General features: G+C 42.6%; 1 protein-coding gene across 2 annotated transcripts in view; it reads right to left on the bottom strand.

Annotated features, from left to right (window-relative positions):
• Positions 1 to 12,119, bottom strand: part of PRODH (proline dehydrogenase 1) — a 112,677-nt gene extending 100,558 nt beyond the window's left edge. For both annotated transcript variants that reach the window (XM_069961279.1, XM_069961280.1), the window contains exons 1-2: positions 11,724 to 12,119; positions 1,614 to 1,822 (exon numbers count right to left, since the gene is read on the bottom strand). In XM_069961279.1, coding sequence (XP_069817380.1) covers positions 1,614 to 1,822; positions 11,724 to 12,059 — 545 coding nt within the window. In that variant the 5' untranslated portion in view covers positions 12,060 to 12,119. The remainder of the gene's footprint in view (positions 1 to 1,613; positions 1,823 to 11,723) is intronic.
• Between the last annotated feature and the right edge of the window lie 1,892 nt (positions 12,120 to 14,011).

Here is a 14,011-nt window from a genome sequence, read left to right as displayed (position 1 = left end):
TCCATAGAGTGAACGTGCCCTTAGACTGCCTGCTGGGCACAGGCTGTTTAATGAGATTGACCTGCAGTCTGCATCAAGCAGCATCTGGCAGGGCATAGCAACAAACTGCAGGGGGAACTATCACTGCTTGGGGGCACAGAAGAGGCATCATTATTACTTGAGGGCTCAGAAGAGGCATCATTATTACTTGAGGGCTCAGAAGAGGCATCATTACTACTTAAGAACACAGAAGGAGACACTATTACTATTTGGGGGCACAGAAGGAGGCACTATTACTACTTGGGTCATAGAAAGTGGCATTATTAATATTTTTACTTGGTGGCATTATAATAGTGTGGAGGCACAGAAGGGATCTTATTAAAATGTGAGGGCAAAATGGGTGGTATTTACCGCGTGGAGGCACATAAGAGGCTAACTCCTGTTTGGGGCTTAAATGGGGCACTATGGATGTGAGTTTGTATGAAGCTTAGAAAGGTGGTGGGAAAATATCTTATAGATGCTGCAGGGCCAAATCATGGCAAAAAAGAAGTCTTCATGAAGGCCTGGATTAAATGGAGAAGGAAAACAAAAGTGGATAACTCTGATGAGGGAAGACTCCACCTGTTACTGCGGAGACAGAACTTTGGTCCAAACTTAGCCGTGTCTTTTATTTTAAATCCACACAAGTCGCAACGTTTCGGCAACATTTTACCTTTGCCAACGTGCCAATTAACAAAGACAAAACGTCATATCTTGTGAGCGGATTTAAGATAAAAAACATGGCTAAGTTTGGACCAAAGTTCTGTCTCCTCTGTGACCTCTTGTTCCTTTGCATGTGGATCTGGATTGGCACTCCGGTTGATCACTTATAGGCCGGGGGGGTGGGGTGGTGGTGGTGACACAGTCCTGGCTTTCCCTTTTTACTTGACTGCACTGTACCCCCAGGTAGTACCAATATTGGGATTACAGTGCAGTCAAGTAAAAAAGGAAAGCCAGGACTGTGTCATCACCCCCCCCCCCCCCCCCGCCCTGTAAGTGATCAACCGGAGTGCCAATCCAGATCCACATGCAAAGGAACAAGAGGTCACAGAGGAGACAGAACTTTGGTCCAAACTTAGCCATGTTTTTTATCTTAAATCCGCTCACAAGATATGACGTTTTGTCTTTGTTAATTGGCACGTTGGCAAAGGTAAAATGTTGCCAAAACGTTGCGACTTGTGTGGATTTAAAATAAAAGACACTGCTAAGTTTGGACCAAAGTTCTGTCTCCTCTGTGACCTCTTGTTCCTTTGCATGTGGATCTGGATTGGCACTCCGGTTGATCACTTACAGGGTGGGGGGGTGATGACACAGTCCTGGCTTTCCCTTTTTACTTGACTGCACTGTAATCCCAATATTGGTACTACCTTGGGGTAATCCATACAGTAGTTTTCATTGGGGTATTGCAGGGTAACATATTGCTAGTATGTAACATTATTTGTCCTTTGTGTGGTGTAAATATTATTAGTAATAAATTTTTAGACAAACTAGAAAGCCCAAAAAAATATATACATTCGATGGTCGAAAATGATGGGACGTTTGCAGAATTGTATTTTTGACTCTCCAATAGCAAAAAAAAGTTTAATGATACTAACTCAATTTCTTTCTTTTCCGCCTCCTCTTGGGTAAGATCCTCTTCCACGCTATAGTCCAAGACAGACCCCACGCCAAACGCTCTGTTTCGCCTTATAATAGGCTTAATGGACTCCTGATCTTCTCCAGCAACAAACTGTCCATAGAAAGTCATCTTCATCATTGTCTCAAAAAGGGTCTGTCCGAGAAGTTTCCTTGACAATTGGAGAAGCTATAAGAAGACAGAAAACTCATCACAATAGAGTAAGCTTTTTTCTTAATTCTTATGTATAGATTTTTATATGCTCTCAGGATGATAATTTTAATAATGCTGACCCCATAAATGACATAGTCACTGCTGTTTTATACAATCGCCCTGCATTTTATAGTCTTATATGATTCCTAACATTTTTATAATTAACTTTATTTATAAAAAAATATCTTCTTAGGCCTTATTCACACGTTCCACAAACTTATCCGTAATTGCTGATCCGCAATTATGGACACGTTTAGGGCCTATTGATTTCTATGGGGCTAGTCACACTATCCACGTTTTTACAGATTTGCAATCTGTGCTGTAAAAAAATAGGACGGTCCTAGTGCAGACCGTAATTGCTTCACGCAATAGTCAATAGAAATCCATGAGATCTGAAAATCTGAGTAAAAAATTTTGCAGTAGTGTGTGATAGGTCCCTCCTGGCAGGTTCTAAGTTTTTTGACTTTCTATATCATTGCATTTACACATATAATGGGGGAGATTTATCATACATGGTGTAAAGTGAAACGGTCTCAGTTGCCCCTAGCAACCAATCAGATTCCACTTTTCATTCCTCACAGACTCTTTGGAAAATGAAAGGTGGAATCTGATTGGTTGCTAGGGGCAACTGAGCCAGTTTCACTTTACAACATGCTTGATAAATCTCCCCCTTAAAGTTTCATTCAATTCCAACAACAAATCCACAAACTACTTGGCACATTCTTTCTTTTTTTTGTTTTTATGAGTGTAGTTGATTTTTATTTAGAATTTTTTATGACACATTTCCTGTTTGGCTAAAGGTTTCAATGGCCCAGATTAAATAAACTTGGCAGTTTACATTGCCTTCGGTTTTATACAGTTTGAAATCTTGGTCAAGATCTGTTTTGTGTGCCCACTGACGGAACCAAAAATGCTAAGAAAGACTCACTTAAAGGGGTACTCTGGCAATTATTTTTTTTTCAATCAACTGGTGTCAGAAAGTTATGCAGATTTGTAATATACTTTCCAGTACTTAACAGCTGCTGTATGTCCTGAGGGAAGTGGTTTATGCTTTCCAGTCATCTGACACAGTGCTCTCTGCTGCCACCATTTAAGGAACTGTCCAGACTAGTAGTAAATTCTCAGATAAAACCTTCCCTGCTTTGGGCAGTTTCCGTCATGGACAGAGGTGGCAGCAGAGAGCACTGTGTCAGACTGGAAAGAATACACCACTTCCTGCAGGACATACAGCAGCTGAAGGCGGTAAATCACAAATCTATATAACTTTCTGACACCAGTTGATTTGAAAGAAAATACATTTCCCCAGAATACCCCTTTAAATTTCAGGAATAATAAAAATAGGCTGGAGAGAGAGGAAGAGAAATAAGAAAAAAAAAATTAAAACTTCACATAGAACAACGCCAGGCACTTATCTTTTCAGATCCGTTTTGATTTTAAGGGTGAAACGCTTTAATGGCCATCAGTAGGATTTCTCCAGGCAATGTGTACTTACATACTTAAACTTGCTTGTGCTGTCATGTTTATTTGTGCTCACATTCTCATTGCTGTCAGTCTAAAGTTACATTATTTCTTCATGAATCACTTCAGAAATAGTCATTTATGGATTTAAAGAGGGTGTATGAGATTGGAAAAACACTCCGCTCTTACAGAGTACTCTCTGGGTGTACGCACGGCTTCTCATAGTAAGGGCTTTATATGGCGGCAGCGTTTCTGCAGCACTTTAGAATTCACAGGTGACATGCACCAATAAAATCCCACAGCCTAACTCTCTCTACGTATGACATCCTCTGGCATAGGGTTCAGGGGGTAAGTGCCTATATAGGCATACATTTGCAAATGTCACAATTAATGCTTGTAAAGATGCCTATTAGTGATGAGCGAGTACTAAAATGTTCGGGTGCTCCGTACTAGAGACAAATATTTCCTGATGCTTGTGTGCTCGTTTCGAGTAACGAACCCCATTGAAGTCAATGGGAGACTTGAGCATTTTTGCAGGGGACCCAAGCTCGGCCCAGGGAAGCTTGCGTGAAAACCTGTCAACCTCAGAAAATGATGGAAACACCAAGGAAATGGACAGGAAACAGCAGGGGCAGCATGTTTGGATGCCTCATCGCACCATTACGCCAAATTCTGGGCAACAGCATGGTGGTCAACCTCAAGACACCCTGCAGACTGACTGCAGATGACAACAGATACTGGTCAGTCTGGTTTTTGTAGGTAGTCATATAGAGTCTGTGTGTAAGTGGTGCTTTTTGGTGTATGCCACCTCTTAAACAGGACAATGAGCAGTGAGGTTCTATGCAGCTGTACTACAAATCACAGCAATATAATGTACAACAGCAGCAGCACCAGCCCCAAAATAATATAATAGTACTGAGGACTTCTTTGAGGTCTGTATGCAACACTTGCTGTCCCCTTTATGTCAGCAGCCGATCACCACAGTGTGCTGCTGAAATCGTGGTAGCTGTACTGCAAGTCCGAGCCAGCAGTCTGGAGTACTCTAAAAAAAATAAACATTTTGAGCCCTTACAAGGGCTGTTGGGTTCTGTATATAGTATCCCTGCCTACAGGAACTCTAGTTCCCTCCCTAACTCTCTCCCTGACAATCAGCAGCTCTGTCCCTAATCTCTTCCAGCATGCATGTGAGGCTAGCACCGCGTGCCCAGATTCTTATATGCCCGGGTCATCTGATCTGGCCAACCTATAGCTGCTATCGACATGTATGGGTCCCAGGTCATCACAGGATGTACCAAAGAGTCTCCTGCATGTTTATTGGCTGAGAAATTGCACCCAAACATGCAAGAAAAGGATGATGCCATTTTCTCGAGTATCACAAGATGCTTGTCCGAGCATCGAGCACCTTTGAGTACTTTTTTTTTTATATACAGTATATATGGATTTATTGCAATAAATCTGGACTGGATCCGGCAACAATTGACATACTGTCAGTTCAGTAGCGTAGTGCTCGGAGATCACTGTATCTTAATGATATATATATATATATATATATATATATATATGAGCTGTATATTATCATGGACATGTGAATGTAGCCTGAATTGCCTAGTTGAGTGTAATAAATATGCATGCAGTAGCGGATTATAATAGGTCCGTTTTGGGCGGTAGCCCGAGGTCCATGGCCCCCCAAAAGACTTATACTTTCAGTAGAGTATTGTCTCCTGACTAAAGTTCTGCCGTGATGTTCAAATAATATGTTTTTTAATGCAATTTTGCCCAAATCAGGGCGTCATGACATTATTTATCCCGTACTATGAACACCACACTAGTGCTGCCATAGTTACAGTGGGATTAGGGGCCCAGGCTTGGTGAACAGCCCGGGGCCTATGGTAAAGGTTATCCGCCCCTGTAAATATGAGGTTATTGGCATTGTCACTGCTTGAGGTTTACCCTGAAATGTTGCAGAAAGATGTGAATAAAGGACACTGGTGATAGTACTGCCTTAAATGATATTTCTTTTGTATTCCATGCAGACCTTGGACTGGGCCTGGTAGAGGGTGCACTCATATAGCCTTTGTATATCTCCAGTGCTGCTCATGTGTGGTGTTGAATTGTTGGATCGGATGGTGTGCACAGATATTATAGTAATATAAACAAGAAAGCCAGCACCACCGGCATTAAATTATTCACAATCTTTTGGATATTAATTGAAATGTAACGGATATAGACTAGGCACGGGGGAGTTGAGGTGGCGGATATAGACTAGGCACGGGGGAGTTGAGGTGGATCCCCGAGGAGTATTGCTGTGCCTTCTCCAAGGAGTGGAACCTAAAGGGGCCCAGAACAAGATGCTGAGAATTAGAAATGGAGCAAAAAAACCAAAGGGCTAAAAGAACGCTAGGAAGTCAGGACGTGTCATATAGCCAGGGAGCACAGGCATGGTTTGCTGACTGGAACACACCAACAACTGAGCACAGAGGTGAGGGCTGTATATACCCTCAAGTGATCAGCCTGGAATTCTCTAGGCTGAGCTATAAATACAGGAACACGCCTGCCACTAGAGGGAGCCGTTACAGGAAATAGTAAAGGAGCACTGAAGGTGGTGCACTAATACAAAAAAATAAAAAACTGTGGCACTCACCGTCTCCTGTATGTTACCCCATTGGCCTGGGAACTGCGTGTCCTGACCGGTTTACCATATTTTAATGGAATAATAAAAATGACATTTTACATATAGGAGTCAATGAGTGCCCCAGGTTTCTCTTCTTTAGCCACACTGGCATTATAATATGACTTTTTGAGGTACCCTAATAGGGTGTTCACATCTGATGATGTTGAGAGGTGTAATAAGGGATATATCTTGAATATGCCAATGGATTAAGGGAAAAAAATAGTCATTGTGAGTAGGTGTAACTGGAGACTAATGCACCTTTTTGATTCCACTTCCTGAGTATTATACAATGAATATAATTCCATGTGGTATGAGATCACATCTCACACCCAATCTGTTTCCTAATAATGCTGAGTTCTATGAGAAATTCACAGGTACAGTATCTAATACATACTCTATGGAAATAATGTCTACAAATTAAGGCTGTACAGTCTTGATGTGATGGGATTATGACTACAATGGCATCTATAATATCTGAGGAGGGCCTGTGTACATATAAAACCAAGGTGAGACAAACAAGGGATACATTTAAAATGGAATTCTATTCTACTCTGAAAACCACACAGGGCCGCACATCCCCATGCTATACACTGATCCACTTCTCAGTAGAACCAACACAAACTTCAGGAGTTAGCTACATTTTGATCAGATCGTATAAGCCCACACGTCATGTCACATGTTTGGAGCATAAGGGTCCATTTAGGCCTTCTTTACACGTCCCGTAATGCACATCAATCAGTAGATGAAACGGATGAAAATCAATGCCGAAAAAAAAAAAAAAAAAAGAGACCATGTCCTAGTGCGGACCCAGATTTTTTTACGGATCCTCTCATTGAAATCAATTGTTTGCGGATTGTTTACGGATTGCAACACGTTTGGCATCCGTATTTCCGTATTCCCGTTAAAAAATACGGATGGCTCATAGGTCACAAGGTTCTGTTTTGAAGCAACCACAGGCTGACAAGCGATCATGTGACTTATTTTAGGGGTTGAGCAAACTGGTGCTATTTTTTTTTTAACCTACTCAACTTTATTAACTTGTATAAAGCAGTCAGTAGTAAAAACGAATTTACGGAAATACGGATGCAATACAGATGTACTACGAATGTCCAATCCGTAATTTTTAGCGGGTTTTTTCAGGACTAGAAAATATTACTGAATGTGTGAATAAGGCCTTTCACAGAAAGATTATCTGCCAAAGATTTGAAGCCAAAGCCAGAAACAGCAGGAAAGCCCTGTAACGGACTCATCACCCGGCATCATACATTAATATCATGCTAGGAGCGGGGAATGCATTTGAATTTTCGCAGCACAGTAATGAAGCAGCCGCATGGCCAAATGGTCACGAATCAGAAGTTACAGACAAAATCCCTAGAGGCAAATATTTCCTCTGCTATGTAGAATGAATATTCTACTCCAGTTCTGAATGTTCCATTGGTTGAGACTGTTATGAAACTAGTAAGGAAACTAGTAAGGAAACAAGTTGAACAACCACAAAATAGTTTTGACTGTACACAGTGTTCTCTAAACAGGAACATCTTTCCCTTCAAGGGCTGGAGAACGATGCATCTGTGATGATTAAGCAGGGCAGTGGCCGACATAGACACATGACAATATCTAAGTGTACGTTAAAAACAAAAAGGCGATAGGAACGTCTGTGTACCACTGAATGGGTACAGAAATTTGTTATCAAGCGTAAAATTGATATCCTAATGCTGCTTTTTGACAGCAATCGGTATTTGATTAGCGGGGGCTGCTGAACTTGGATAAAGCTCTAAGGTTGTCTGGAAAACATGGATACAGCCAATGACTATATCCATGTTTTCCACATAGCCTTAGGGCTTTATCCAATTATCCAATGCCGAATGTTCGGGTTCGGATAGACTCAAGCATGCTCGAGGTTCGCTCATCTCTACTGGTCACTCATGTTGTATATTATCGGCCCAAGAAGCACCTCCTTAGGCAACCCACCGGCCTGTTACATAGTCTCTGGTTAGGATTCAGTATTTGCCCTTCTATTTAGACAAACTGGAGAAATATGCCACCTCAACCCAGTCATAACAGAAACACTTCAGAATTTATCTATAAACTGGGAGATGTCAGAGTGACTGATCCTTTCATGTATGCAATATACTTCAATAGATCATACTAGGGGCATGTAGGCGATTAGAACTAGAGATGAGCAAACTTGCATTATAAAAAAAGCAAAGTGATTTGTTTGCTCGGCACTCGGCTGCTTTTAATCTCCGTGCCGCTTCCTGCTGCTCCACCCCGGGTGCCTGAAAAAGCTTGAAGTTTCCCAGGACTGGATCCAGCTTTACCAGGCACCCGGGGTGAAGTAGCGTGGAGCTTAAAGGCAGCCGGCGTATAAGCTGAGTGCCGAGCAAAGACAGCACTTTGCTTTGTTTATAATGTAAATTTGCTCATGTCTAATTAGAACCATCTTGGATTTCTCTGATACAGCATGCTATGGCATTAAGTTTATCATGGGTTCGCTTGCAATAATACTAATAGAAAATGACTTCATATCCCAAGAGAACCAAGATGAGTAAATACGTAGCAAGGATTAAATGGTGTAGCATTTTGGGTAAAACTCCTCCACACATTTCTTAATTCTCAAAATTCCTGTGTTTGACATATTGTGGTTCCAAGAATACGAGAGACAGAATTAGAGATGAGCGTGACTCGAGTCGGATCGCTTGGAATTTGAGTACCCGTGGCTGAAAAAGTTGGATGCAGCCCTAGGGAGTCATGGAGAATATGGATACAGGCTGTATCCACATTTCCAGGACCCCCTACGGCTGCATCCATCTTCTTCAGTCACAGATATTAAACCCCAGAGCGTTCTGACTCAAGCATGCTCTAGATAGAATGTTTAGAAAAGATGTGGGATCCATTTCTAGGGAGATCCAACTATTTTTGTACATTAGGGGTATGCTGTTACACCTACCTAAATTACACTAATTTAATATGTTGAACAGCATGTATAGTATGCGTGATACAATGGGTAAAAACTGATGAGCGAACCGGGTTCGGGTCCATCCGCGGCATTTGATTAGCTGGGGCTGCTGAACTTGGATAAAGCTGTAAGGTTATCTGGAAAACATGGATACAGCCAATGACTATATCCATGTTTTCCACATAGCCTTAGGGCTTTATCCAACTTCAGCAGCCACCGCTAATCAAATGCCGAATGTTCGGCTTCGGATGGACTCGAGCATGCTCCAGGTTCGCTCATCTCTAGTAAATAATATTTGAGAGAGACAAGTGTAGGGTGTCGGGAGAGATTGAATAAACATAGGTCCACCATTAGAACTGGGAGATTGGATTAACTGGTCCAAAAAATGCTTCCGAAAAAGACGTCTGAAGCATCTGAAGATGAGGGCGACACATTGAGGAAAAGACGGCCACTGCAGCAGAAGTCACAGCAAAGAGTGGCAGCGCTGGGACACAGCCATGTCGGGACAACACACTTCCGGCAGCAGAGCTGCTCAGAAGTGAAGATGGGATAGAGTACCCTGTTAAGGTGTGCCTGTCATGAAGTATGCTGACCCGATCAGCGTGAAATCCATTCTGTGGCCGGAAGTTGGGGCATCCATGGATATGACCATGCTACTGTAGGCCAGTACTATGCATGAGCGCAATGGTGGTCAGGCACAGCACTGATCAATCGTGGTCATCTCCATGCATACCCAAACTTTCGGCTGCAGAATGGATTTCACATTCAGGACAGCGTGCTTCGTGATAGGTACACTTTAAAGTGTCACTCTACTAACTAGAGATAAGACAGGCACTGGCACTTACTGTTTCTTGAGGTGTGTTATACAATTGCTTTGCATGGGATTGAGAAAGATGCCCGTATGGGGCAGTGATACTTCATCAGGCTGCGCACTAGTGCCATCCAGCGATGCTATGTATAAATAGGGAGGTGCACATTTAGGCCAGGTTCACAGGCTGTATGAAAGTGGCCGTTCTGTGACACAGAACGGCCGATGTCAGTGAAGTTCATCCTGGTCGGTATTGCAGTACGCGCCGGAGCCGCGCTTTACATTCAATGAATAGCGGCCGCACAAAACTGACATGTCAGTTTTTTGTGTGTCCACATAGAATCCCAGCCGGAGCGTATACAGTGTGTATATACTCCGGCCGGGATTCCAGAGCAATTAAGGCTGCAACTACAGCCTTTGTTTAATGAATTTATACTGTATGTTAAAGGGAACCTGTCACCTTAACTGCCAGGGCAGAGCCTGCTCGACCCCCCGGTGGAGCCTCGGATACTTACCCCTTCCTTAAAGTCCTGCTCCTGGACCCGGAGCTGAGAAATCGCTGCCCACGTTACGCAAACCTTCAGAGACAAGTCCGACGTCCATAGAAAATGACTCATTTTCTATGGACGTCAGACTCATCTCTAGTGATCAGCATAACGTGCGTGCACAGCTTCGGGTGGCGATTTCTTCGTGCTGGGACCGGGTTCAGGACTTCCAGGAAGGGGTAAATATCCGGGGCTCTGCCCTGGCAGTCGGGCTGACAGGTTCCCTTTAAAGCGTACCTATCATTTCAACAAACATCTGCTATGTGATAGTGGATGACAGACGTTTGCATTGCTGGGGATCCAGGTGCTGAGAGACCACCGATCACTAATATTAAGGGGCGTAAACGCTGCTGCACACACTTTGCCCTTTATCTCTGCTCTAAACTGCTATCATGAGCCGTCTACGATATTACAACAGAAGTCTATGGTACTTCCAGCAATTCTGTATACAGGACGTCCCATAGACTTTCAATATAACTATACACCGCTTGATAAAGCAGTTTAGAGCGGAGATGAAGGGGCATTATTTATAACATTTTTTATTATCTGCTTATGATTTTTGACAATAACACTATTATTGAGTGCAATAGTATTGTTTTTATTAACCAATGGATGCTAACTGTCAACCTGCGAAGTAGAGGGCAGGTTGTCCCATCACCCAGGGGAGGTCAAACTGGGAAGACAGGACAACATAGGAACCCAGGTATATATATATTTGCCATAGACCCTGTGTGTTATACTGGTCGAATTACCTTATTTGACACATCATATATGTATATAGTATACATACACTTGGAAATCACACTAAGGGTCCATTCACATATACAGGATCTGCTGTAGATTTAATGCCGCACATATCAATGTAACTAAACGCCGCATCAAATCTGCTGCAGATCCTGTGTGCGTGAATCAACTAGGTTCAAGTATCCATGTCATTTGAAAGCTTTTTCACATATTGCAGAGACAAAAGTTTTGATCTGTCCCCGTCTGGGTGTTCAGACCCCACTGATTTTTGGAATGAGCTGGGAGAAGCGCAGAGCAAGTGCTTCTCTCTCCAATGAAGATTGAAACCACTTAAAGGTGTTATCCAGCGCTACAAAAACATGGCCAAAAACTCAGTTCCATTGAAGTAGATGGAGCTTAATTGGAAACCACACCTTACCTAGAGACAAGAGAGGGGGAAAAGTAGCGCTGGATAACCCCTTTAAATTCACACTTTTTCAAGCTCATTCTAATGATAGAGGCCTGAACATCCAGACCTAGACCAATTTATACTATATATTTGTCCAACAGATGGGGCATCGGGGGCAGGACGTTCTCCGATCATAGACCCCTGTAGCCATGTCGCCTGCTGGTGAAGCTCCTGACTTGGCACAGACATGGGATATTAGCACTACAGGTAGCATGGATACTATGGGCGCCCCCTGGCATCTTACCTGCTGATTTCGGTCTACAAGGGAATCAATGGAGCAGAGCCAGAACACCATCAGACTTCTGAGCAGCTCCCATGTGGCTTTACTCTTATAGGCTTCCTGCGTGTTCTCAAAATTCATAGTGACAGCCGGGCAAGGCTTATGGAGCAGGTTCTCACTTCTCTCTATGTGATCTACTTGGGAACCCAGCAGACATGGCTTCCCCTGTGCTCCATCCTCTGCTGCCTGCTCCTTTGCTTTGGCTGCAGCTGCTGTAGATCTCATCCGTACTGACTGTGTGAACGGGCACCTGAAGCTGGCAGCTAGCCTCATGGCTGGAGACATCTTGCTGCACGCCATAGCTGCTGATGCTGCTGCTGTCTATAGTGCTGGGGAAGCTGAGCACACGTGAGGGCTGAGCACAGATGATACGAGAAGGGTGTGATGGGGAAGTTCCCAGTCATTGTAGAAGCTCCTCCCCCACCCACACACCCCCGCACTCTGATTGGCTCCTGCCTCATTATGTAACTGAAGACGGAGATGTGTAAACACATGGCGCGCTTGGCTCCTCTGCTCACATGGGCTGCGCACATCCATAGACTGATCAAATGAAAGCTGAGCTCTGGTTGGTTGCTATTGGTATATAAAGAATCCTATTTATCTAAACAGCTTGCTTAGATATGGGATATCAGGCAAACCTTGTGGTCATACATCAATGATTGCACGGCAGCATGTGTTAGGGTTCTATTACACGGAGCGATTTTTAACGATGAACGACTAATGATAAACGATCGCAACCAAGATTGTTTATTGTTAACCTGAAATCGTTCCCCGTATTATACAGAATGAAAGTCGTTATTGCGATTGTTACTATGATCGTTTATTCCATCTGATCCCAGCAAAACAATGAACAATGTGCAATTACACTGAACGATTAGTGAAAAAATGCGGAACTTGAGCGAACGAATGTGGAATTACAGCGAACGATTAGCGATGATTTTAGGTTCAGATCTTAATCAACGATCAACGACATACGAACGATTTTTCGATCGTTACCTGCAATTACACAGAACGATTATCGTTTTAAATTCGAACAATATAACGATATTTTAGTCATTCCGTGTAATAGGGCCCTTAGGCTGGGTTCACATCGCACTTTTGGGATTTTTTTTTTTGCGAAAAAAGGATTAAAAAATACTGACGCATTTATGTGCATTGATTTTAATCCGTTTTTCCATTGACTTCTATGATAAAAACAGAGTCAAAACTCTCCTTTTTTTATGTACATAAGAACGTGGTCAGCCTCATTTTTGTGTCCGTTAAAAAAGATATCGGATCCGTTTTGACCTTTTTTTTTTTTTTTTTTTTATAAATTAATGGAAGTCAATGGAGAAATGGATCAAAACGGATGCACACACAAAAAAACAAACAAACAAACAACAGATTGCAAAAACGCAGTGTGAACCCAGCCTGGGTTTACACTTCGTTTTTACAGTCCGTTTAACATATTTGTTCAATGAGAAAAAAATTATATATTTGTGTGCATCTGTTTCCATTATAAATAAAAAAACAAATCCTTTATTTTTATATATGTTTAAAGTAACTATTTAAAAACAGATCTGTTAACCGGAAGGCAAAAACGCAGTGTGAATCCAGCCATACACCCCTCTAACACACCTAGTAAAGTGCTTGCAAATTAATAGCACTTTCATAGTCCGTAATCCAAAAATACCTAATATAAAAATACTAGCTCACAAGTCCGCTCCATGTGCCTCGCAGACCTGTTCGGCTGCATTCCTGCATTAGCATTTGTGAACTGACTTATAATGTAGTAAAGTTTGTTGATTCCATTTCATTATGTATCATACTGAGTGTACCCAGCCCCAATCCAGCAATGATGATCACATGGCAGAGCCCAGGCAAAATAATTAAGTTCTAACCATGTACGCAAAGAAATGCAATAAAGTTGCAAACATGAGAACACAGCCCTAGGAGAGGGACAGAGGTAGCAGGAGAGCTCGGGAGGAGTTCTAGTGAACAAAAGCAGTCAGAGCGACATATAGCAATAGCAGAGTTCAAAAGGGGTGGGATAAGGATCACAATGTACTCTGCATGAGAGCTGTGGGAGGAACTGAGGTTAACGCCCATCTATGAGCACACACCCTGTCTAGCATTACATGTGACAGGCAGCAGGAGCAGAACTTATAGGGAATAGAGTAGAGATTGCACTATGCAAAAAGAGACAAAGCTGCGAGAAGGAATTTACATGAACTTCTACTAAAAAATAGTGTAGTAGTAACGGACCCTTTAGG

This window comes from Dendropsophus ebraccatus, chromosome 3 (genome assembly GCF_027789765.1).
Source record: "Dendropsophus ebraccatus isolate aDenEbr1 chromosome 3, aDenEbr1.pat, whole genome shotgun sequence".
NCBI lineage: Eukaryota > Metazoa > Chordata > Amphibia > Anura > Hylidae > Dendropsophus > Dendropsophus ebraccatus.
This window is presented reverse-complemented; position numbering and strand designations above follow the sequence as displayed.